Source organism: Colias croceus, chromosome 4, assembly GCF_905220415.1.
Source record: "Colias croceus chromosome 4, ilColCroc2.1".
Lineage (NCBI taxonomy): Eukaryota > Metazoa > Arthropoda > Insecta > Lepidoptera > Pieridae > Colias > Colias croceus.
In genome coordinates, this window is record NC_059540.1 from 3,209,792 (window position 1) to 3,236,359 (window position 26,568).

At 33.3% G+C, this 26,568-nt stretch overlaps 2 protein-coding genes across 5 annotated transcripts; both read left to right on the forward strand.

Annotated features, from left to right (window-relative positions):
* The first annotated feature begins 115 nt into the window (after positions 1 to 115).
* Positions 116 to 6,878, forward strand: LOC123691425 (DNA repair protein RAD51 homolog 4). 2 transcript variants are annotated; one of them, XM_045635805.1, is made up of 6 exons: positions 122 to 249; positions 583 to 1,134; positions 1,293 to 1,503; positions 1,616 to 1,793; positions 6,287 to 6,409; positions 6,636 to 6,878. In XM_045635805.1, exons 2-6 carry the CDS (start codon positions 872 to 874, stop codon positions 6,860 to 6,862), a joined length of 1,002 nt encoding a protein of 333 aa, XP_045491761.1. In that variant the 5' UTR covers positions 122 to 249; positions 583 to 871; the 3' UTR covers positions 6,863 to 6,878. The 2 variants fall into 2 exon arrangements, with proteins under 2 accessions (XP_045491762.1, XP_045491761.1); XM_045635806.1 differs by lacking the exon at positions 6,287 to 6,409 and having other exon boundaries at positions 116 to 249.
* Positions 6,879 to 7,504: 626 nt separating this feature from the next.
* Positions 7,505 to 24,922, forward strand: LOC123690938 (TRPL translocation defect protein 14). Of its 3 annotated transcripts, none has more exons than XM_045635096.1 (9): positions 7,505 to 7,697; positions 7,884 to 7,951; positions 8,370 to 8,407; positions 8,714 to 8,751; positions 17,691 to 17,819; positions 20,993 to 21,129; positions 22,947 to 23,494; positions 23,696 to 23,886; positions 24,469 to 24,922. In XM_045635096.1, exons 1-9 carry the CDS (start codon positions 7,649 to 7,651, stop codon positions 24,771 to 24,773), a joined length of 1,503 nt encoding a protein of 500 aa, XP_045491052.1. In that variant the 5' UTR covers positions 7,505 to 7,648; the 3' UTR covers positions 24,774 to 24,922. The 3 variants fall into 3 exon arrangements, with proteins under 3 accessions (XP_045491052.1, XP_045491054.1, XP_045491053.1); XM_045635098.1 differs by having other exon boundaries at positions 23,696 to 23,860; positions 24,469 to 24,502; XM_045635097.1 differs by lacking the exon at positions 8,370 to 8,407 and having other exon boundaries at positions 7,679 to 7,697.
* Positions 24,923 to 26,568: the final 1,646 nt, after the last annotated feature.

A 26,568-nucleotide genomic window follows, 5' to 3' on the forward strand; every position in this document is an offset into this window, starting at 1 on the left:
ACCAAGGGTTCCACGGAAATCACTGGAAATATACTTTCTCTGTCTACGTCAAGTCTACGTACACGACGTACACATACGAATTAGTTATTAGACCGGGTGTAATCGTTAAGTGTGCGAAAGCGAATATTCCGTAACTAGAAAGATATCAAAAATTTTTAAACTGATATTGAAAGTACTATGCCTAATGAGTAATGAGTTCTCGTCTCAGAGGCCAAGACCCACTTTGGGGTTTCAGCGCCAGAGGAGTAAGTAAGTAAGTTCAAACACCTTTTATAACTTGCGGATTTTTTAAATTTTAATTAGAGAACAAATAAAACGGAAATAATAAGACCAATTTGGCACTTAAGTATTATGCATTCTTATAAAAACTAAATAATAATCATTTTATGATAATCAGAAGCACAACAAACATTTTTTTAAATGTTTATATAAATTTTTAAAGAATAGAATATTTCGATCACAACGTGGGATTCGAATCCGTGTCTCGTGGGGGTCTTTCTTATCTTTTAAAACATGGGAAACTGTAAATAAATGTACTAAAGTTAAGACAAATGAAACATCTATTTAAAGTCTATTTCACAGGTCTATTTATTACGAAAACAGGACGAAAACGATTCCGGAACACCCGGAAGGATTCCAGTTTGATCAGGGAATATCTGTACCTAGCTTAACGTATTCTGTGGACAGTATTTTGACAGAAATGAGGGCTGACCAACATTACAATTTTTAAGTTGACAGTTCATAAAAACAAATTAAAGTTTGAAAATATTTGCAATATTACTCTAAGAGATGAAATTTTGCCTCATGCTTATTTATGTATTAATAAAACCCCCTCTTATTAAGTATAATACCTTTGAAAGTGGCACAAGAAATGGAAAAACTGAATATCTCAATAAGTGCATATTTGTCGCCTGAAATAATGAAAAAGTTATCGCAAAATAGAATTTTTACGATACGGGATTTTATTCAGGAGGACGTTGATAAGTTGACGCATATAACTAGATTGAACATTCCAAGCATTATAGAAATAAGAGATAGTATTTTTAAACTATATTCGGCGCCTGTAAAAAATGGACTTACGTACCTTACAGAAACTGCAGTAAAAGAAAGGTTCCTAAAAACTGGTATTAAGAGGTATTTTATTAACATTGTATTGATTAATATCTCAGGCTCCGGAACCACAGACCCAATAGAAAATCTATTGTGTCGTGGACCAATCGGGCCGCTTGGGACTCAATGAGTTAACAAGTAAAATTTTCTAATTTTAATAAATGTTTGTGATACTATTTCAGCTTAGACACAGTATTAAATGGTGGCATACCCATTGGATATATAACTGAAGTATGTGGCTTGGCTGGATCAGGGAAAACACAGCTCTGTATGCAGATAGCTATAAATTGTGTGAATCTAAGTGAGAAAACAGTCCTATACATTGATACAAAGGGAGATTTCTCAGCTGTAAGAATACAAAAGATTTTACATGCATACGGGCTTTCCCATAAGGTATTATTTAATTTTCGTTGAAATAAGAGCTTTAACATAACTTGACAACTGTAGTACTAAACTTTTAACTATATTTATTAGTTTTTAATACATTTTAATAATTTATTTGCAGGAAATGGCAATAATTATGATGAAAATTAAAATAGTTTATATTTGGTCAATGGAAGAATTGATACAATTATTACAAGACATTAAATTCAAGAAAATATGTCTGGATAGGTTGTCATTGATAATAATAGATTCTCTGCCAAGTTTAATGTTTCAACACTTTGGCGATGACAATAAAATGGGTAAGGAATGGGGATTATTATTTAAGGATAAGCTATTTGATTATGATTAAATGTATTAAAAAAGGTGCACTATGATGTGTGGATGTATTTTTTTAGATATACATATATTTATTATTTAGACAAATAATTTAATTAATAAAATTTTTACCATGTAGTTATTGTATAAAATGGTCAAACCCAATAAAGTTCAAATGAATGATCTAACTTGGATCAAATTTATTTACAAGCATAGTTTAAATTATTATTGTATGCCTAATATTATATTTATTATATTGAGGAGGGTAGCGCGAGGTCTCTCAACGAACGGTCGTGTTTGCACTAAGTTGTCTTAAATTTAAAGTATTAAATATAATTTAAGTGTTTAAAGTCTATTTTCCTAGGCTAAAATGCCTAACGATTGTAGTTGCCGTGTGGTAATAAGTGAACTCTTATGCTATATTCAGTGTAAGATTGATGTAATTGACGAAGTCAGTTTGCTTCAAATTTGTGAGGGCCAGTTTACCGAAGAAGAAATTGACAGTGCAAGGGCGATTTTAACAGATAATTCGCTCACTCGTCGTGGAGTACGAAAAGGTGACAACAAAAATAAAAGAAACCTGCAAGATATTGTAAAAATCCTCAAAGAAACTGATCCAGCGACTCTGCCCGTATTCGTTGCCCGCAACATTAATAGACTTCCACCCGTAACATTTGATCACGTGGATGTAACCAGCCTCCTAAAGGACATAGTCCTCCTAAAAAAGGAGATCATTCACATCAAAAGTGATTGTGCGAAACAATCGGACGTCGATTCACTACGTAAAGAAATAAATCAACACATTGAACGCTCGAAACTTCCAACTACCAACGTTAGCGGGGAGCGGCCTGAGGGGGACGAGGTGCATCACTTGCCGGTGGCGCAGGCGCAGCGCGCCGCGGCCGCCGCGACCGTGCCCGCTCCACTCAGTCAGATAAGGAGTGCTACGAGTAACGACGTGTGTATGACTAGGAAGCGTTTAGCGGGACAAACAGCTGATTCGTTACGCGCGCCTAACTGTGTAACTAATAAGCAAGAGGGTTTAATTAAGGAAAGCTCTGATAGGGATTTTGTGCCGGTCACATATAAAAAGAAAAAAAACAGGAACAGGGAGGGTCGTGCCGTAGTTCAGGAACAAGATTCTATTATCCAAGCCGCACCGAGAACCTTCTGTTTGTACGTTTCTCGCTTGGATATATCGTCAACTAACGATAAGCTCGCAGACTACATTAAATCAAAAGGTGAAAGCGCGGTGTCTATAGAACGTATTGAACCGTATAAAGAAACCTCTTTTGCTTCCTTTAAGGTAACAATATTGTCTCATAAAAAGAATACGTTTTTAAATTCCGACTTTTGGCCGATTGGCATTGTTTTTAGACCTTATTGGCTTAAGAATACATACATACATAATTAGAATAGAATTATAAAGCTATATAAAACGTTATTAAAATCAAAATGAAATTTGTTAGTTTCAATTGTCAATCTCTTAAAAGGAGCATCGATCAAGTAAGATCATTATGCGATGAATATGATGTAATAGCGTTACAAGAAACCTGGCTACTGCCCCACGAGCTTCCTTTGTTATCTAACATACATCCTGATTTTTCAGCGCACGGTACCTCCGCAGTAGATACGTCTGCGGGGATTTTAATCGGTAGACCTTATGGGGGCGTAGCCTTGCTTTGGAGAGCCTCTTTGTTTTATAATGTTGATGTTTTTACATGTAATGACTCACGAGTATGCGCCATTAAGTTTCAACATAATGGTTATTGTCATATGTATTTTTCGGTTTATATGCCTCAAAATAATATTGTAAATTTGCCTTATTTTACTGATATTTTAGGCTCAATACATAGTTTAATTGAAAGTAACTTTGTTAATGTGGCTGTTGTATTGGGAGATTACAATGCGAATTTAAATACTTTATTTAACAATGAATTAATTGATTTTTGTGCTGATCACAATCTTATATGTGCAGATATGTGTTTTCTAAAGAATTTGGATAATGTTTTTACTTATGTTAGTTACTCACACGGTTCATATAGTTGGCTTGATCATTGCATCGTCACCCCGCTCGCGTGGACGGCTTTAACTAATGTTTACATAATTAAAGATGTATTTTGGTCGGATCACAGGCCTTTAGTACTAGAATTAGACTTCGATATAATTGCTGTAAAGAGGTGCTCTGTTCTCGCAAACGGGTCTTTGAACCGAGTTGTTTGGGGTAGGAGAGGCAGCTACGAAGTTGAGACCTATAGATCATTATGTAATAAGTATTTGTCTGCTCTTGACTGGGATCGTTTGCGTTCGCTCGCTAGGTGTAATCCATGTTCGTGTCCTGTGCATAAGGATAGTTTGGAACTTATTTATAATGAATTCGTAACGTCGTTGCAATCGGCCGCGGTGGAGGCGCGTTCTCGACACAGGTATAAGGGGAATAATGGGTGTCCTAAGAAAACACCTGGATGGAATCAATTTGTAAAATCGGCTCACGAGGATGCAAGACGCTGTTTGATGAATTGGTTTGAGGCTGGAGCTCCTCATTCTGGTGCGCTTTATGATAGCATGAAAAAGAGTAGGTCGGTTTTTAAGGGACGGTTAAAATGGTGCCAGAACAATAAAGAAAAGATTTTACTAGATAAAATAAGTAGTACTTGTAGAGAAAAACAGTTTAGTAAGTTCTGGGAGCAAGCGGGTAAATTAACGAATACTAAGATTGGAACACCATTTTCAATTGATGGTGAATCAGATAAACAAAAAATTACGGACATATTTAAAAGTAAATTTATGCTTGGTTCTACTAGTCACACGCTTCTCAATGCGAATAGAAATAGCAATAGTATTGACGATTCTTTTTCTTATTTATCTGACCTATCTTCTATTCATATAGATGAAAAAACAGTTTACGACACGCTTAGAAAAATGCATTTAGGTAAATCTTGTGGTCATGATCACATTGCCGTAGAACATTTACGTTTCGGTGGTCCATGGGTGGTAGTCTTTTTATCAGTTTTCATAAATGCTTGTATAAAACACGCATATTTGCCTTCTGCTTTAACAAAATGTGTTGTAACGCCTGTGATTAAAAGTAAAACTATGAGCGCAATGTCGAGTTCGAATTATAGGCCGATTTCTATCGCGACGACTTGCGCTAAATTAGTAGATTCGATTGTTCTAAACATTATTTCTAAATACATTTCGATAAACGATGCTCAATTTGGATTTAAAAAACAAAGTTCAACTGATTTAGCTATTTACTCCTTGAAACAGACTGTAAATTATTACGTTACGCGACGGACTAAGGTTTATGCTTGTTTTTTGGACCTTAGTCGTGCTTTCGACCGTGTAAATTATGATATCCTATGGAGGAAGCTGGAAGAAGCGCGAGTGCCACCTGCTATCATTGGCTTGCTTAAAACGTGGTACACTACACAAAAAAATGTCGTTCGCTGGGGAAACACTTGCTCAGATGAGTTTGTGCTGTCATGTGGGCTTAGACAGGGAGGTTTGACCTCTCCTCTCTTATTTAATATGTATGTTAATCAGTTGATCGAGGAGCTTAGCGAGACCGGTGTCGGCTGCTACATCGATGGTATTTGTATGAATAACCTCAGCTATGCTGACGACATGGTCTTGCTGAGCCCCTCGGTCGGCGCGCTCCGTAAGCTCCTCACCATCTGTGAAAATTATGCGGAAAGGCATCACCTTGTCTATAACGTAGATAAATCGGTTGCTATGCTTTTTGGCGCAACCTCTAGGGATATCCACCTGCCTGTTTACCTGTATAATCAGCCGCTCAAATTTGTTAATTCTTTCCGCTACCTGGGACATATAGTTTCGTATAATCTGACAGATGACCTCGACATAGACAGAGAGAGGCGTTCTCTGGCTGCGCGCGCGAACATGATCGGAAGAAAGTTTAATAAGTGCGAAAGAAATGCAAAAATATTACTGTTCAAAGCTTATTGCACCGCTCTATATACTCCACAACTGTGGACAAGGTATAAAAAAGAAAATTATCGAATTTTTAGGGTGCAATACAATGATTCGTTCCGAATTTTATTCAAACTACCGCGTTGGTGTAGCGCGTCTAGCATGTTTGCGGAAGCCCGCGTGCCGGTTCTCGATGCATTGATCAGACATCGCGTTGCTAGATTTAGGAATATTCTTTTTACTTCTAGTAACTCGATTATAAATGCTTTAACGAATTTTGGTAGCAGCATCTTGGCATTTTATGCCCGGCTTCTGCGTTAATATTTATGATTTTTAAATTTATAATTTTTTGTATTATTTCAATAACTGTGTACCTAATGTAATGTAACTCTTGTATTTTTTATTTTTGCCTAACGGATCTTAGTCGTCCATTAATGTACATAATAATTCAATAAAGGATATTTTATTTTTATTTATTTTATTTATTTATTTATTTATTCTGAAACACTTTTACCACAATCTTATAAATTATGCAAATTTGCAGGTTTAAAATTTTTGAATATATTTGTAAACCATGCCAGATATTTATGCCAAGAGTTTAATATCTGTGTACTTTGTGTTAACACTGAAACGAGATGGATTGACCAAGATGTACCAGATGCAGATGGTAGGATTTAAAAGTAATTCAATGGGTTTCTTAAACTTTATGTGAGAATTGTTATATTTAGAGAGGATGGGTGATATTCATAAATTTTTTATATTCCTCTATCACAAAGGCCTAGCCATATCTTAAATGCAGGTTTTATTAACTGTGTATATATCAAATTAAAGGTTGATTTGCAATCTTTTGAACAAATATTTAAATAAATATTTATTATCATTTTTATTTTCAGGCGACACCACATGTTCAACTTCTAAAGAAAATGTGTATGTTGAGACAAAAAATCGCTGTTTAGGAAAATATTGGCGACAAATACCATTAATTGTTTTGCTACTTGAAAAATCTACATCAACAAGCAATGATACTAATAATCAAAATGTTAATATAACCGTGATAGATTCCAATATGCATCAGAATTCACAATGTTCTATCAATATAAGCTGTTCAGGTGTAACCTAATAAAGTTTTTACAAAAACAAAATAATAAAAAGATTTTTATTTAAAGTACATAGTTAGTTAGGTATAAGAAATTATAATTTATTGTTCAGTGGCCTCTATTGATATCTATTCTGTCCTTGTCCCTTGAATTCAAATTTTTCATAGGTATATATTTGAAAGTTCGTGCATTAAACGTGACTAAAACGCTCACAAATAGTTGGAAAGAATTTTATTAAATTCTTTTTTTTATGTATATTCAACATTTTGCTGAAAATGTATGAAGTCCTTATTACCTATCGGTACATAAAATAATATAAGGATTTCAATAACTAATCTTATTACTTTTTAGAAACGTAAACTTAACTTTTACAATTACCATGAGCTTACCGTCCTTACCGTGTTAATAGTAAAATCCACAGAACAGTAAGAAATAACAGTAAAATGAATAAATGCGTGATTTTTATTTTATATATACATATTTAATTTTGATTTATGTTCTCTGTGCTCTACACATACTCTGTATCTTTGACGTTTTGATTTGATTGACATTTGACTGTTGACAAATGACAATCTGACAAATAAAGCTCATGCCTTGGTCCGATTCGATTTATTCTTTCCTTCCTCGGCACTTACGTAGTAACTAATACTTAATCTGTGCTCGGCACGCCTATCGGGCGATGCATTTTAAACTGTGATGGCTCTTTTGCTTACTTATTTATATTCGTCAATTTTATGATATTCAATCTCCGTTGTGACCCGTTTAGTGTAATATAGTTTAAATAATTTATTTATAAGCGTACTACGAAAATGGCGAATCAATCCCAGAAAATGGTATACAAGCTGGTACTGACCGGAGGTAAGAAATTTTTATTTTTATTGAAAATGACAGAAATACATCGATTTACAATAAAAAAAATAGTCTGAAAATATTTTTTTACGAAGCAGATTTTTAAAATATAGACTTAATTTAATAAAATGTATATTGTAACACGTGGAAACTTGGCACCGTTTTCTTGATTGTATAGTGTTTTAACCTAAACAGGGCCTTGCGGCGGAAAAACCACTGGACAGTCCCGACTTAGTACTTTCTTCGAAAACTTGGGATGGAAGGTAAATTTATTTTTTCTATTTATTTAATCTATTTAACTAAATATATTAAAATAGTATGAGTATCTTCAGTATGAAGATGTGTGACGGCTTCGTAATTTGGCTTTCTTAAAATCGACGTTGTTCAACGAAAGTCGTTCTCTAAAGCTCAAATGTTTATTATTTTTTTCAATCAATTTGTTACAATATTTTGTTATCAAAACAACATTATCTGATACAATAATTTGTTTCATAAACATGAAATTTGTTAAATTTTTATTAATTGAAAGATAAAAAAAAGATTGTTAATGTGTCCTACAATCAATAAACAATTTGATAATGGATTGCTTGGGTAGTGTTTGTATGTGTGGCTGATAGCGGGTTTTGGTTTCTCCGAGAGGAGATCCGATAAGACATGGTTCCACATTGTGTTTGTTTCCAGGTGTTCCGGGTGCCGGAAACGGCTACCGTCCTCTTAAGGTATGAAGTGCAACCTACACCGAGACAGTGCATGTTGCATAGATATGAACTTTACTTATTATTTATTAAATACAAACTGTAAAAGACCCACCAATCTTTGTCTCTATACTGTAGAACTTTATACACATAAAAAATCTCATTCATGTTTCTTCTGATTTAAACTTTCAGAATTGATTTTGTTTTAACATTGGTTTTAATTCTATTCATCTGCTCTTTTATCGATAATTGATTTTTTTTTTAATTTATGATTTTTTTTCACTTACTTTTTATGTATGGATTGTTTTCAACTTATGTATTTCTTTTCAGTGGTGGTGTGAAGTTTGTAGATCTCAGCCCCGAGGAAGGTATGTTATATTTATTTTTCTTGCTTATAGGTACTATAAATAGTAGAATAATTATTTATCAAATCGTATCATTTTACTTTGATAGAGTTAAATGACCCATACATAATTCGATTTTCATGCCTGCCGTTATGGCTTTAATTAAACCTTTATAAAATATTTTCCACATACTTACTATGTATATATATATTTAAATCATGTTCAATTCAAATAAGAGTAATACACGTACGGCAAATTGTGAACGGCAGAGGCGACATCAGCCGTCGCCACATGTCGACGGCAGTCGGCGGCACGTCGGCCTTATAAATATTACTTTATCGATATTTTTAATTTTTAATAGCAAAATAAAAAATATGGTATGCGAATTAGGTACTCGGCCTTTTTCAACTTGAATAAATTCGCGCTTCTTTCGTGAGGACGATGAAAATCCGACAAAGCCCCTATATCCTTCCGATCTTACATTTGGCTGACTTTCAAAACGTGATCTAAATAAAACGGGGATCAATAATATTCATGTAGTTATCACTTATTTGGACGTACATATAATGCGTAAGGTAGGTCAAATAGCGTGGCGAATGCCAAATAATATCAATTTCCTTCAGTCAGTACTATAACCGTGGTCCATAATAACATAAGCATGTATGTTTCAAGTGGTTAAAACAGCAATAAACTGTATTTTGTTGCAAATGACGCGAAAAACGGCATGTATCAAAAACGTCGCGGAAGTTGCGCGCCTTCAGACACTCTTATGTCCCAAATTTTTTAATTGGCAATGTAACAACGTAAACAATAATAAAAAGTTTACTTTCCAGTACATGCTTATTCACGTTCTATACAGACTAAAAATACAGTCGAATTGAGAACCTTCTGCTTTTGATTGTGAAAATCGGCTAAAAACATAACTAGGTTCGTCGTAAATGTATTCAGGTGAAAATTCTAATTTTTAAGTTTGAATTAGAATTTACAATTTACAACTTTCATAATGTAAAAACTGTGTCAATTCAAATTCTTTAAATTTAATTTATGAATGTCCACGATTATAATGCCGTTATTAAATTCCTCGAACTCAAAAATTTTACGAGTTAGATAGGATTAAACAAAAATATGTATGTATGAATGTACTTTTTTACTACATGGTTCACAGTATAACTAATAAGTAGGTACAAATAATAAATCATGTGAGGCTGATGTTTGTACAGCTGTTTGTCATTATCTTGAATGATATGTCATTGCCAACTATTATATTCGTGATGCAGTTTCAGCGTACTAGCATTTTTATGTAACACTATTTACGATAGATTACGTCAAGAGGGATTATAATGACATCAATATTCGAGTGACACTTTGTACCCGCATTCAACTGAAAAGCGATAAACAACCAAAAATATATTGAGTTTATAGTAAGGTTTACAGGGCAGTACCTAGCAAATATAAGAATGAGAGTTTGGTGCCACGAAAATTGTAGGCCAAGGAGAGGAAAACTAGGAAAACTGGCTACAATAAAATAGCGTCATCTAGTCAAAACTAAAACGCAAAAGCTTTAAATACTGCTGTAAAATTTTCCGTAAAACCGGATTCCGAAACAGCGTGTCTATTGGAGGTACATTAAAATGGTTTAAATAAGACATCGTTTGTCCTCATGACGTTGCGCTTGCCCCGGACGCCCGTCACGTGCTACCGTGACGTTTATTTTCGTTTCTAAAGCTCTCAAAGGCGAGCTTCGACGTCTGATCAAGTTTATTGTAGTCACGTGTCAATCTATTTTCATTTCTGAACTTTGCTATTATCTCTGCTGAATACCACAGTGATCTCGTTTTAAAAGGGTCGCTCAATTCCAACTATAGTACACGTATTCATTTTGCTTCGTTTTCGATAAGAGTCGGTAATTACTAATTAGGTTTTAATTAACATCATGAATATGTCTCGTTTCTCAATTTATTACAATACAAAGTAATAATTATTATATCGATAGAAATTGGATGTTGGAATAATGATGCAATACAAAACAAACTTGCTTCAATAATTTAACAACGCCGTAATTTCAGTTTTTGCCAAGCATTTAATAATGAGAGTTGCAGCTTAAATCAGATCCATTTAAAATTCCCTCACAATGCATTCTTTGCGCATAATACAATAATATAATAGAAATGCATAATAATAGACGGTGTTGTTCTTATGGGGCTTCACGGGTGGCTACACGATGTACGTTGTTTGACGCATTCGCTTCACGGTCATGTTCACGGTTTGTCTGGAATCGGGATATAAATATACTCTTGGTTTCATTGTATACCTACGTGAGAACATTATTTACGAAAGTATAGCTATATCTTGTATGAATGGTATTTATTTATTATTACTGTTATAACGCGTAGCACATAATATATGCCTTAATTAATAAAACTTTATATTGGTACTTTGGACACATTGTGTGTTTTATTATAACCTTCTATTAGTACATTCACAGTAGGGAGTCATATATTGCAATAATCGGTGTATATTAATATGCAATCATTGCAATTAACAATGCATAATGAACAGCACAATCCTTTAGTGCCATTTAAAAATGTATACCTTACGTAACTGCAATTACCGCAGAACCTTTGTTTTTATATCATTAATTGGTGCAATTTAAAATGTTCAGTTGTATGAATTATACGGTTATTACTAGCTTGATTGCTCATTCAGGCGAATTCGTTTTCATTCGATTAGCAAGCGGCATCGATCGTACTTGAATGAACCCGATAGTGTCGTCTTCGTGTAGCCGTGTCTTGTTTTCACCAGTGTATTCAGTTTTCATCAACCTCTGACGCAAGCATCTGTTTACATCCGTCCGCATGGATGTTTAAAAGTCCGACGTGTTTGCATTCTGTTGATTTCTGACAAGCCAATGTAGCTGATATCTATGCATGTATAATGTACATCTGTACTATCTGAATCCTTTGTACGATTCCATTTCTATACCGTATTATATTGTAGACTTTGAAGACTATAGATACATAGGTATCAAGATTGTAAACTAACTAGATGATAGATCTATTGTATATCGATTGAGGTTCCGATAAATTTTTCAGTCTTTTTTGAAATGATGTTAGTCGGGAAGCGGTAATTTTTGTAGAGTTCTGGTTTAAGTTTTTCTCAATACAAAAGTATCATGATTTTAGCCTTTAATTTATTCGGCTCATTTACGTTTCTCCGTCCAATATTTGTATGCTTTTTCGGTAGACGTCTAAAATACATTTTGACGTATTTACTTACCTAAACAACAGTTAAATAATGATAAAGAAGTTGTACAATGTTCCCGCGAATTACTATTGGAGCACGAACTTGCCAAGTTGAATTCTAACTATTATTTTAACATCTATGTTCTGAATGTTCACAAATGTTGAAATAATTATGTTCAATTTTTTCTGAATTGAGTACTGACGCACGTAACGGGGTTACTGGTCGATTTCAAAAGCGATCAATTCAGAGGACGACCTTGCGCCTATTATTTTCAAATATGATTAGAAATATTTGTTTGTGTCTTTTATACCTTATCGTTACGCAATGTTTACTTGAAATAATATTGTAGCAGAATCACGGCTTAATATAGCTGGCGGTAAATGCCGCCAGGATTGCAAAAGATGCGCCGCAGCAGGATTAGCTCTGGCGAACCAAAGTGACTGTGGTGAGTGGAAGGTCACCGGTAGTCCTGCTAAAACATCATTCTCATTGGGCTATTAAACGTTATCTCTGAAACCCTAATACGAAATAGATTGTTCATTTGTTTGTGGAAACCACTTCATCTTTAGGCTTTTTATTATTGTTGTAATTATGCTATCGATCTTAATTGTTTTCTCATTTAAGTCGTGAAGAAATCATTAATTTTATTTAAAGTCGAATGTATCGCTACGTTTTAGATGATTTTATGTTCAGTAAACTATGAATTTGTTACGTGTTGAATAATTTCTACGGTAATTACGTACCTACAGTTTCAAATGACATGTTGCGGACAATGTCCATTTGTGCTCGTTGCCAAATTACCACCTAGAAGCTTCTAATTTCCATAATAAAATCCTGAATAGTATTTTAGCGACTACAATAAGCCTGATTATTCATATTTTGCGGACGTTTACATCCAGTTTGCGTCACACCAGTAAATGATGAGGTGGAATATACCTACTGAAGTTATTCTATAATATGAGTAAACCTAAACAACAGCTATTTGTTTAAAATTTCTTTGCACTTCACAGTAAATTTTAAAAGCCAATATGAAAGATTTAAGTCAAGTCTGACCGGTACAAATGTTAGTATTATATTATAAACTAGCTTCCGCCCGCGACTCCGTCTGCGCGGATGTCGGTCTTTGCGTGGATGGTTTATTTCTCCATTTTGAGTAACTCGGACAATGACATCTTATAAATATCTATTGGACCCAAATACGGCTAGGTCTATAATAATACGCAACGTGTGTTCGCGGTACCTACTACAGAACAACGTCTATGGATAACTGAAAAATTGAGATTAATTTTTTTTCTACGTATTTTTCCAGGATAAAAAGTATCCTATTTTACGCCCAGGATAATAAGGTATAATTATACCAAGTTTCATCGAAATGGAACCGGTAGTTTTCACGTGATGTCTTCACATACAGACAGACAGACAGACAGACAGACAGACAGAGAAAAAATTTTTTAATCACATATTTGGGTTTGGTATCGATCCAGTAACACCCCCTGCTAGTTATTTTTTCAATATTTTCAATGTACAGAATTGACCCTTCTACAGATTTATTATAATATGTATAGATATCATTAGTTTATAAAATTAAATAATTTTAACTTATAACGTGATTACTTAGCCTTATTTTGAAACCACTAGGTAGTTAGGGCTTAGTTGTTTCGTTTCCTTGTATTGAAAGTTAATAAAAACAAGAATGGAAATTATGTATTACAAATGATGAAGAAACAAGGCACGCGATATGATGATTTTATTCTTCCGTGTTCTACTTTTGTTCAAGCTTTCGGTTCATCCTTTTTTATTGACTGTAAGTGCTGATTTACACAGGGTCAGTAACTGACTACAAATTTGAGGCAAATCAGTGCTGACCCGAAAAAAAACCCTGTGTAAACAGATTTGAAGTCAGTACAGAGGCTTGAAGTCTAAGTAAACAGTTAAAGTCAGACTTTGTCAGACAAGTCATGACTTGTCTACTGACCCTGTGTAAATATAACATTTAACGATACTTACTGACTTTGATATTGATTTGTAATGAGCCACGAAATATTCGTGGCTAAATTATAGCATGTACCTATAGGTTCTGTCAGTGAATTATTAATGAGTATAAGTCACAAACGTTTTACATAGGTACGCGATGTTCAAAATCGTTTTATGGTCGTTCGAGTTTTTCTGGCAGACAATACTTCGGTTCGTTAGAGATGTTGAAAGTCAAGGCAAATTGGCAGACAACTTGGCTGACAGGAAATTTGAAAATGAATCGGTAAATATAACTCTACTGAAACTGATAGGCAGGTAACCTAAATATGTATAAGCTTATTTATTAATAATACAATGTCATCGACATCGTCTGTACGTTGAGAGTTGAGACAAAGAATAGGTATAATTAAGTTCGGTATCAGCCTAACGCGTTGGACAGTAATTATTATTAAATTGTAGGAAATTTATTGATGTTTAATCGTTTCAATTTATCTCTCAAACATGTTTATCGGTTTGACTTCTGCTACTTTGTTTCCTCGTGCAAATTTGTCTTTTATCGAGTGTTTGAGTGGGCTAACAGAAAGGTGGCCTTAATCAAGTACCATAGTGGGGTATTGAAAATAATGAATGTTTTATAGTTTCTTTCCGAGTTTATTGATAGAAAGAAAATTTTCGAATTGAGTCTTAAAAACGTGATTCACTACTTCCAGTTCCTGTAAAGTATCCCCACTTAGTACAAACTTCTCGGGCCCAAAAAGGTACTCCGGGCTTTCTGCAAATTGATATGGAAATATTAGGGTACCTACTTAGGTACTTATTTTAAACAAGAAGTTACACAATTTAACGGTCTGATCACGGTAATATGAGAAATAAATACATAATTGTAATGACGAAGCAGACATGCGAAATTGTTCTCGTGGATGCGTGACTGCTTTTTACATCGCTTGACGAATTAGATTCTGATGAATTTAAATTTTGTTTTACCTATTCAGTATCACATTTCTTAAAACAAAATATGTATTAGGCATGAAAATGTTTTCTACATGTTTTAATTGGTAGTATACAAAATACTAATCTCTATCCTATAATCTTCTCCAGACTGCATCACTTAATAATAATGTTATCGTCAAAATAAACCAAAATGTGTTTATTATCTGATAACAACAAAAACAGAGGATCGATGTATATTTTAATTAACCTTTTATCATTTTTAGTAGATGTCAGAATAATTTTTAATATAATATTTGGGTTGTATGATAACGATTGATTAGTTTGCGCATTCTGTTTGTAGATATTGTTTTGCGGCTACCTCTTGTACGCGGTTCGCTTTATAAAAATTATATAGGCGGTTGAAATGTTTACTCTGCGGTTAGTATTGCACATTTGTTATGTGATACGATCGGGCTCCGATGTTTAACACAATTATATGGACCGTGTATACTTCAGGAGTTGGTGACGTGTCATAACTGTCTCCAAGTGATCTATGGTAATACGAGTAGAGTGCGCAGTAAAGACGTGATACCTATAAAATCGTTATCAAGTTCATGGCTGTTGTTACTTGTTATCAACGGCTACGTATATTATGTTAATAAATATTGCACGTGCCAAGCGTATATAAATGAGCTCGTAATTTTTTTGATAGCCGGGATGTAATCACTTTATTGTATTATGTTATTAAACATTTGTACGTGTTTACTATAGCCTTTCACCTTTGAAGATCGTAGCGGTTAATAATGTTATCCATTAATAACAAACTATGTTGAATAAATTATAGGTAGTATATACCTATTTTGTACAATTTTCCTTTTCCTTAAAAAGTCTGTAAGTATACAAATTATTATTGCAAATGACGAAATGAATCATTCAATATTCATATTGTTGAATGCTCGATGAGTGTCATAAAACACATCAATTAGTTATTTATTAGTTTTTTCTTGAGTGCCACGTAAATTGTCTCGGCAGCTGACGACCTCAGTCGACAGTCACGAGCCGGCAGCGATGTTTTTCTATTCCATTTATCTTTTGTACGTCAGTTCTTTTCCGCGCTCTAGTTTTTCCTCTTTGACTGTTAAAATATGCGACGGACGTACAATTGTACAAAAGTTCGTTGGCAGGCAACAAAAATAAAACGGGAAGAGAAATTCACGGTCTCTGTAGCTTCATTAGTTGGTTAAATGGATTTAGAATGATATAAATCTCGGATTTTATACAAAAAGGGAACTTTATTTCGCGTGTTAATGTGTATATTATATTACAGCTAATCAAGATAGGTACTTACCTAATTCTATTAGTAACCATTACCTATAGAATAATATGTATATCTAATCAATACATGCAAAATTAAGTTGATGAATTACTTATGTAGGTACCTAATAACGCACCTTGCATTCTTGCAATCATTAATAATAATTATAAACAGTACATGAGTGCATTTTTTATATTATTGCAGATTGTAATGTCTTATTACTTCGTAATATGATACCTACTTGTTTATTACGTAGATCATATTAAATTACTAAAAATTTCACAACATCAATTTTGTAGACGTATGCTATGTATGGCTATTTGTAAATATACCGGTCTTCGTAAGAAATTCTAAATTCCAATCAATATAATTTAATGACTACACTACAAGATTGGTTTGTTACATATGAAAGGCACTATAAATATTATGGTAGAAAACTTACGTTAAAAATTAAAATAGTACCTAATTGATTACATCAATTTAAAAAATATCGCTCTAAAACTACATTCGATTCTGAAATACGTTATTGCTAGTTTCACCAGTTCAGTTTCACTTCCCCGTCCTCCGTAACCTTTAAAAAACAGATTTGTGAACTAGAATGTACTTCTACAAGATAATTATTAAAATGCAAAGCGGTTGTTTTATGTGATTCATTTTTAAATTTAAACTTTCCTTATCGAGACATTCACACAAGGACACCAATGATTTTATTTGATAAAGATAGTTGCCCACTTGCACTTCACATGATTATTATTTCTCCGTATAAGATAGTATTTTACTTAAACTTTGAAGTTTGATTTTTATCTGATCACAATACCTATTTTAATTATTTTATTTTGACCGTAATTGCTGATTCACCAGCGTAACATTTTCTTCACATATATTTCTGTCCAAAAACGTGTTTCTTCGTGTGAAAGACATATCTCCTATTGTTATAATATTTACAGAGAACAGCAAATCGAGTTTTTGCCTGCGTACCTTATATCTATTACATGCATAACAATAAATTGTAATTATCATCAATTATTTATAGGTTATATTATATGATGTAAATGAACATTAATTATAAACCAGTATCTATTGGATACATCAGGACTTGACCGGTATTAAATATTATCAATAAATTAACGATATAAGTTGCTAACTAGCAAGTAGGTATGTAAAAATATCTAAATTTTATAGGTACCTACCTCTTTTATCGAAATAAATCCATCTTTCATCTTTCATTGTGTTTAAATTATATCTACGATTAACAATAAGGACTGCGAAAGATTTCGTTAACGCATAATTAAGGCTAATGTTAGATTATAAAACACTAAGTTCTATATTATACATGTGTTTATAACCGGTTGAACTAGTGTCACCTATAACTTGATCGATTATTAGGGTATTCCTACCGCACTTTTACCTCGTAGTAATAGACGAACAAAACTTATAACCTATGAAACCCATTTATTAAGACCAAAAGAAGTTGTATTCTAAATTGAACCTTTTGTTGCAGCTAATAAGTTCCAGGAGAATTTGTTGAAGACCATGATTCAGATAGAAAACACTTTCTTCGAGTTGGGCAGGACGTGTCAAAGGAACTGCTTGATCATATGCGACCGAGGAGCCATGGACGCTAGTGCATGTAAGAATATATATTTTTTTATTAGGACACATTATACCTTGGTGTGTGGGCTGTGTAAACAATCCTTATACTGAATTTCCGAAAAGAAAACTTGCTTCTCTACCAACACAAAAGTGGTTTTCCTATAAAAAGTAACTTTTTTTTTCCATTTCCCTGCAATTTCAAGAAATTCACTTTAATGTAGATACAGAAAGTTATAGGTATACCTTATAATTTCCAAGCCAAATAAGATTTCAAAAAATAGCGATCCATAAAATAGAACTTACCTATTATTCAAATGATATCCAACCACCAGGAATAAATACAATAAAGATATTGTATGTATTCCTAATCATTTAATTAACTTTGTAGTGTCGATCTTTTAATTGTTTTGTTATGTAAAACATAATCATGTAAGTCACATGCCTGAGGCACTCGGGTTGACAATTTTTTAAGTTGTACTACCTACATCGTAAAATATAATATCTTGTGTCATAAATATCTTTGATTGTCTTAGGTTTTTCATTATTATTATGTGAGACTGATATGATTCATTCAATTCATATACAAGATGTTTACAATTGTTCAAGTATACATATTAATAGATATAGAGCAGCATTACGTAATAAACGCAGTCAAGGACTAGCTCTGAAGGTCTTTTTTTCCTCTGAATTTCGAATCGTTTCGCCTAAAAAATGACCGCCATTTTATGTAGTTCAGTGTTAAATAGTTGAACACTAAGGCATGGGACATTCCACGTTACAAAGTGGATGGTCTTATAATTAATACTATTTTAAATGAACCATAATAGAAAAATGTAAGTTTTGCATATAAAGTCGCAATAATTGTCCTTTATATATCTAGCCTTTTGATGGATTGCGATAATAAAGTGATATGGCTTTCCTGTCTCGCATAAGTATACATAACACTGGTTATCGGTATCGTGGATGTTGTGACGACAGTATTTATCTTTCACATTGTTTTGTGGATTCCAAATCTACACTAATATTATAAAGAGGAAAACTTTGTTTGTTTGTTTGTTTGATTGTAATGAATAGGCTCATAAACTACTGGACCGATTTTAAAAATTCTTTCACCATTCGAAAGCTACATTATCCACGAGTAATATTTTACTCTGCGTTGTGTTGAAAATAATTGTAGTGTTGCTTGAATTACTATAGAAGTTTAAAGTTTAAAATTTAAAGTGTAGCGTGTACATTGTCAGTGAGTTTATGTAGTTTCACTAAGCACGATGTGCTCACTAGTTTAGGAATTGCACCGCAAATGTTTGTTTTGGTAAATAGTTTTTAAGGCTGTTTAAGTGTCAATTTCAATTTGTGAACCAAATAAAAAAAAATAAAAAAAAAAATTATCACGCTAAGACCAACAGGAGCGGAGCCACGCGGGTGAATCCGCGCGGCACAGCTAGTATCTGATATGTAAACAATGTATAAATAGGAGAAGGTAGCCACAATTTGTAAAAATGTAAAATGTTATAAATTAGAATGTCTGCCTGTTTGTCTGTTAGGCTTCCGCGGCTAAACCACAGCTGATTGATGAAAATACATGAAGAATCTAGGGTAAACATGTACCACTTATTTTATGAACATCCTAATGAATTGAAATTTATGAACGTTTTAGACCCCGGTTTTGCTTGCGGGTACAGTTTAGACACGCTATAATTTTTCTATTATCCTATACACTTTTGGGTCATATGTATTTGAGTTGTACCTCATAGTCAAAATATTTTTAATCAATAATTAGCAAAATATAATATTTATCCGAATTCGGAACATAATATCGTGACCTACGCTCTAACAAAGTACGTAACTTATCACGTGTTTTTTTGGTTCATGCGTGATACTAATTATTATTAATCTTATATTAGTTATTGGTTCAATGGTTACGTTATTAATACACATCACGAGCGTCCAAGAATGAAACATCAATGAGGTTTTTGTTATGTAATTTTATTACTATCAGCTAGTTATATTTTAGTTTCAGCACATTTAAATTTATTTTTATGGGCATGGAAATGTGATATAAATATAATATTATTAAATTAAGTTACGTAATAAATTACGTATTAAAGGATTTGTTATAAATGAAGTGTTGAAAGTTTTTTTAATAATATAACTAATGGGGCATATTATACGCTAAATTGTTATGCATATCGTATGTCTATGTAAACCTTTACCTTTAGCAATACTTATAAGGATTCGATTCAATACAGTAATCGCTATCGCATTTTTATCCTACTGACGTTAGACTTAAATATATTCATTACCTCTTCATGTGACGTTTCTCCAAGAGTCATAGTCATCGTTTGACTCACTTTGCAGGTCAAAGACCGTTACATCCAGACCATAATAGACTTAGAATGTCTTTGTACTTTTTCTTATGCTTTGCAATTTAAACTGTTGAAAGTTCACGGTATACTGTATAACATGCTGAATCCATCTGCTTTTTTTTACTGTTACATAAACAACTCAACAGTGTCTATATAAGACGTGTGCCTAATAGTACCTATTTTAAAGTAACAATAGTTGCTTCTGCGTGTTTCATTATACATAATTATCGTTTTTATATTTCTAGCAATAACCAGTAGAATTGCTATTCGATTCTATCGTGAATATAAAGTCTATTTTAATTCACGCATGTTTTGATACGTCAATAGCGTAACAACTGAATGCCACGCTGACCCTCAAGAGCTGACGATTTTTATTATTAAAAAAAAGTTTTGGCATCAAAACAGTGGGTGTGGCAAAATAGCCAATAGTAAGAGAGTTTTTACGTCCGGGCAAAAATAGTTTAGACGTTGTATTATACTTGGCTAGGGTAAATCGATACTGTGCCAATGTATACAAAATACCTATATGCTGTGTAATTTTACTTTCAAAGAAATCGAAAGTAATTAAATGATTTTCATTAAGATTAGGCTGGTTTTTAATTGAACACGAGGCTTAAAAGGCTCTATTTATCATGATGTATTATGGCAAAATAATATAATATGACTTCCCCATTTCTTATGAATCATAGTTTATCAAGTCTAAGTTGTATGAAATTAATCTTGTTCACATAGGTCAAATGATCGCATTTCATTTTCTTAAATTTCAAATCAACATACGAAAACTATCTTCCATCAATCTACCCTCATATTTATACAAAGATTGACAATATCATTCCCTTTGCAGTTATTTCCAAAGAGAAGTGGGAGGCTATGCTGAACGCGAACAACTGGAACAGTGTGGAGCTGCGTGATAACAGATATAACCATATCGTGCATATGGTATCTGCTGCCAACGGGGCTGAAGACTTTTATTCCACTGAGGTACGTTTTTTAGACAAGACTAAAGATAAAAACGAAATTGTGCTTGTTTTTAATGTCGGATACATTTGAAATGAAGTTAAGAGAACTTAGGACAATCCAATCAATGTGATCAAGTAGTTGTGGATAGCAGAAGCAAAAGAGGTTAGGTAGAAGATGAGATATTGAGACGAAGAGATTTTTGATGGTTTAGAGATAGGATATAGCCGGCTACAACACGAGGGTTTTGAATTGAGTAGCTAATTTAAAAAATATAAATATAATCAATATACCTTTAACCTTTCTCACTAAAGTCATATTATGGTAGTTAATCAATATGTAGATTAACGTTTAGATAGTAATCCATCACAAAGTTTGATCGATTACCACGATATTACTTTATTACTTTGCCATCGCTGTCATAAATTGTACACGAGTTAATAACTAAATTGCTGTCCAGTTTATAGCTATTTACTGAATACGAATGGAAATTTCTACTCATTTAATTAGAGTGCTTTCTAATTGTAATCAATGAAATAAAAAAATAGTATTAAATGTTGTTGCTCTCCAAATATATCAAACTTCAGTTCAGTTTATGGATAGGGGAATATCGTTTTTCCCTTTTCGATACGTGGAGTATCGTTTAGTTTCCGCTATTCCGCATACATAATATTACGTAAACAGTACTCGATTTTTCGATGCATTTTCGAGAAATTCACGTTGATTATTCATTGTCATAAAATCAATATGGCATATGTTCGCTCGATTGTAAGATTTATAGCTATAAAGATTGCACATACCGTAGAATGATGTGTAAATAATATAGTACATTAAGTTACGCAACAGGCCCAGCCTTGGCATTATTCGCTTTATGTATATAGTCAGCTTATACGAGTACGACAGCTTCCCATTAGTAGATTGGCTTAGTATATTCTAGTACTCGATGTAGTATCTATATTGGATATACCACACATACATATTATATCATATATGCATGTGATTTGCAATGTGACTTGAATGGATGGGAATTCCCGATAGCTCTAATTTCTAAATATATTATTGACATGAATTAAGTATTTGATGTATGAAGATGGTTGCTTCTTACTTAGTCGTGATGTTGTATGGCCAACAATGAAATCGTTTATCTATCTAATTTAATGCATGGTTACATCTTCTTTATGACTCGACGACTGAAGACGACGTAAAGATATAACATTGTAGGTAATTGTGGCTGATAAGAATATAAACGTGTTTTACAATTTTAAAATTATTTTTCATACAAAAAAATTCAAGTTTTTGTTGTTTTTTTAATGCCGTAGGAAATTATTTACTTGAAAATTATTTATTTCGATGTAAACACAAATCGCGACTGTTATTACATAACGTAAATCCAATTACGACTTTTAACCTTGTTAGATGATACGCAAACAAAGTACCTAGGTACTTTGTAAAAAAGTATACTTTCAGGATATTCAAACGACCTTGAATTTTTGTCGTCGATTTGGCACCGTGCCATCTCAATCGAAATTTATGCCTTATCAATGTCACGTGAAGTTGTCGATGATTGATGTATTGAAAACATTGTTAGCATGTTTTACTGTTTTATTTTTACTTTTCCGCAAATCTTACTAAATAAGGAAATTTCTACAAATGAAATGCTATGATTATTATTGTTTTATTTTTGGGCAAAAACCACTACCTACATAATAGGTACATTTGACTGATATTTGATAAGGTTGTAGTCTCTAGACAACCTGGCATAACATAATTATGTACCAATATGCAAATTTTTTAACACAAGCTAAAATTGTATAAAATTAATGTTTATGATTTATTTCCAGGACCATGCGTGTCGTTCTGAAGGTGTAGAGCTCGCGAGGGAGCTAGATTACAATGCGGCAGCCGCTTGGGTGGGACATCCATACTTCGATGTCATCGACAATTCGACAGATTTTGACAAAAAGATGAACCGCCTGATCGCCTGTGTCTGTCAAAAGATCGGCATCGATACCGGCGACCGGCTCAACGTCAACGCGAAGAAACGCAAGTTCCTCGTCAAGACGCCCCTCCCGACCGACGCGGAGTTCCCACCCTTCCAAGACTTCGACGTGGAACACAACTACTTGCAGAGCGACGTCCGCAAAGCGCAAGTCAGGTTACGGAAACGTGGACAGAAGGGCCACTGGTCTTACATTCACACGATGAGAAAGTTCCATCCCACCAATGGCCAGTCCGTGGAGGTCAGGACACAATTGACGCACAGAGATTACCTGAACATGCTCCCGCAAAAGGACGACGCGCATTTCACGATATTCAAAAAGCGACGCTGCTTCATCTACAACAATCAGTACTACCAGTTGGATATATACAGACAACCGACGCATCCAAGGTGATATTGCGTTCAATGTTACACTTATCCCGTATTTATGTATATATTTATAGCAATAAATTGAACAAATCTTATTATTTATTATTTACCTTTACCGATTATATGTATCTGGCAGTAACATAAGGTAAATTACTAGGGTGTGTAAAATATATTGGTACCAATTGAATTGGGTGATTTATTAATTTTGTTGTAATATTTCAGATGTCGTGGTATGGTTTTGCTTGAGACCTATAGTGCGGCGTACGACCAAGACGCGCTATTGGCATCGTTGCCCAAGTTTCTGTTGATCGAGAAGGAAGTGACCGGCGATCCAGCTTATTCCATGTATAATTTATCATTAAAAGAAGATTGGAAAACCTCAAAAAGGTACTACGCGGGGTCTGGCGTTTACGGTGAGTCCAGCCCAAATTATGCAATACATTTTAAATTTATCAAAAACATGTTATTCACCTATGATATTGTCAATATTCATATGATGAGACGTCTTTATTCTTGCATGCATTCAGAGTCAGCAAAAAAGGTTCTTTGATAAGACTTAGTTTTGATAATTTTTAATGTTGATATTCATTTTTGTATAATTTTATAATGTGTACAAGTTGCATGTTCCTCGAACTGGCGTAATTGTGTTAGATCTTCTAGCCCCTATTAGCATTGGTGTCGGTATTGCTAGAATTATAATTTTTCATCTGGATTTCTTTAGTGTGTTTCTGTGTTGTGTTAGTCACCGGATTGTGCACAGTAGTGAGTGTTACCGCTAGCGTCGTCTTGCTGTAGTAAGCCTAAGTAATGCACTTTGACTAAATTATATATTTTATATAAATATATTATTCCCTATACTCTGTATTTCTTCAACAAATGTTATATATTCCGAACAACTTGACTCCATAACTTTCAATCTTTTATTTAATACTGACCCAGTTACGCCGGTTGATAAAAAATGAGTGTTGTTTACTAATTGAGGTTATTTTTAATAGGACAACCTAAATGCCTAAATGGACATAAAGCTGAGAAAATTAACGGGCATGTGGATAAAATGCAAAACGGTGATATCAAAGTTAACGGGCACATAAAAATCAACGGATGCGACGAGAAGATGAACGGACACACGGGACACAAATTAAATGGACACGCCAAAATGAACGGACACTGTAAGATGAATGGTCACGCACCCTTAAGTAATGGATTACCCAATGGCGTACACGATACGGATATAGATCACCTCAAAAGCAATGGATTGCACCCATCACCAAAGATGAAAAAAGTTGCTATTAAAACATAGACTAAAATATTTATACTTAGCCATAAGAACTTTTTGTAATATTCCACTTTGTAATGTTTCAATATACACAAAATTAAAAGCAAAGTAATATATGATGTACTTAAAATGATATTATAATAGAATATGCATGGCTATATGGCTATATTATATCGTAACTGTTAATGCCAAATGAAATAACTATTTTTATATTTCTTCATTAGAATATTTTTTCATATGAATAATAAAATAATGAAATTGACTATCATTCAATGTATAATGTTTAAAAATTCTTTTTTGTGCCTTTTGAAGTATTTATAATAATTGTCGCTAGCAGATAGCCATAACTGCTTGATATTGGTCACTCTGGAAGATGAGCATACAAATTAGCAACTATGGATGTCTGGATTTACGACTTAGAAATATTACATGTTCAGTCTCTGTATTTGACACTCGCAAATCTTCGTAGTATGTACTTAATTGCAATAATAAAATTAAGCTCGCGTCACAACTCACAGTATATCGGTGTTAGTAGATGATTGTGTAGCGACTTTGGTTTAGCTACGAATAAATATTTTTGTTGCAAATTTGATTAGACAACATATAGGATGTAAAATTTTAATATCTTGATGTTGTGTCGTCAATCTATAGTTTGATCTTAGTTAAAGATATAATTTGTTTAGTCTGATAATGTTAAGCCTACAAATCACGTGGAACAGCTATAAGGTTGTTTATGGAATCGTTTAAATCAGTTGTTTTGTTATTAAAGTTTCTCACTAGTATTTAAAGGGTTAGCGAGATTGCGTCATCTGTGACCAAATAATGGCGAATATATAAATAGCATTAAGGCTATCAAATGTTTTGGCGAAACGCCACAAGAACATTGTAAATGGCTGTGCTATAACTAATGTATGAAACGGAAAGAGCTATCACTGCTTACTTAGGTAATTATTGTGAAACACAAGCTAACTTATTCACTGGCCGTGTCTTTGAAATGTATTATTTAATGTTTTAATGAGTAATTTTACATCTATGATTTAGAGATAATTTTATTTTTAAGGGCCAGTGAATTGAGTTTTTATTAAGTGCTTTATGCATAAAAAATGTTTTATCTAAAAAGCGCATGTACTTTCTGCGTTTCCTAAATAAAGACAGTTTGAAAGGATTAATGTATTTTATTTTTCTACTATTGAATGTGGTTTCAACTTTCAATTAGACTAAAATCCTTCTCTTTGCCACTATTTATTTATTCATAAATATCAAGTACACCTAAAAAATTCATCCTAAAAATAAAATTCATTGGGGGAGTTAAATTTGCTGTTTTTGTTTTGTATATTTTAATACAATATTCATTCCCTCACAACTATATTGACTCCTTTAAAGGCTATGCCTGCTAAATTATCATAACATTTCACATAAAATCCTACTATAATAATTTTAAAAAGGGGAAAGTTTGTGAGGATGTGCGTGTGTTTGTTACTCTTTCACGCAAATACTACTGAACCAATTGCAATGAAATTTGCATACATATAGAGGGTAACTTGGATTAACACATAGGATAGGTTTTATCCCCGAAATCACACGGGAACGGGAACTATTCGGGTTTTCCTTTGAAAACGCGGGCGGAAAGCTAGTTTCACATAAAATCCGAACATATCAAGATAGGGAATTTACAACATTAAAAATCTTTTGGGAAATATAAGGTGGTTCCTACTAATCATTTATGTATTGTATCCGTTGATTGTATCATACATTGACTAGCGATAGGGTAAAAATGTAGATAATGACACTTAGTAATGAGATTCAAATGATGAATAAC

What these genes read in the sequence shown, in the direction of transcription:
- LOC123690938 (XM_045635096.1), top strand. Translation starts at nt 7,649, where the DNA reads ATGGCGAATCAATCCCAGAAAATGGTATACAAGCTGGTACTGACCGGA. An exon ending in ACGGCTACCGTCCTCTTAAG is followed by an intron (nt 8,408 to 8,713) that starts GTATGAAGTGCA and finishes ATTTCTTTTCAG; the next exon opens with TGGTGGTGTGAAGTTTGTAG. An exon ending in AGCCATGGACGCTAGTGCAT is followed by an intron (nt 17,820 to 20,992) that starts GTAAGAATATAT and finishes TTCCCTTTGCAG; the next exon opens with TTATTTCCAAAGAGAAGTGG.
- LOC123691425 (XM_045635805.1), top strand. Translation starts at nt 872, where the DNA reads ATGGAAAAACTGAATATCTCAATAAGTGCATATTTGTCGCCTGAAATA. An exon ending in TGGCGATGACAATAAAATGG is followed by an intron (nt 1,794 to 6,286) that starts GTAAGGAATGGG and finishes GCAAATTTGCAG; the next exon opens with GTTTAAAATTTTTGAATATA. An exon ending in AGATGTACCAGATGCAGATG is followed by an intron (nt 6,410 to 6,635) that starts GTAGGATTTAAA and finishes TTTTATTTTCAG; the next exon opens with GCGACACCACATGTTCAACT.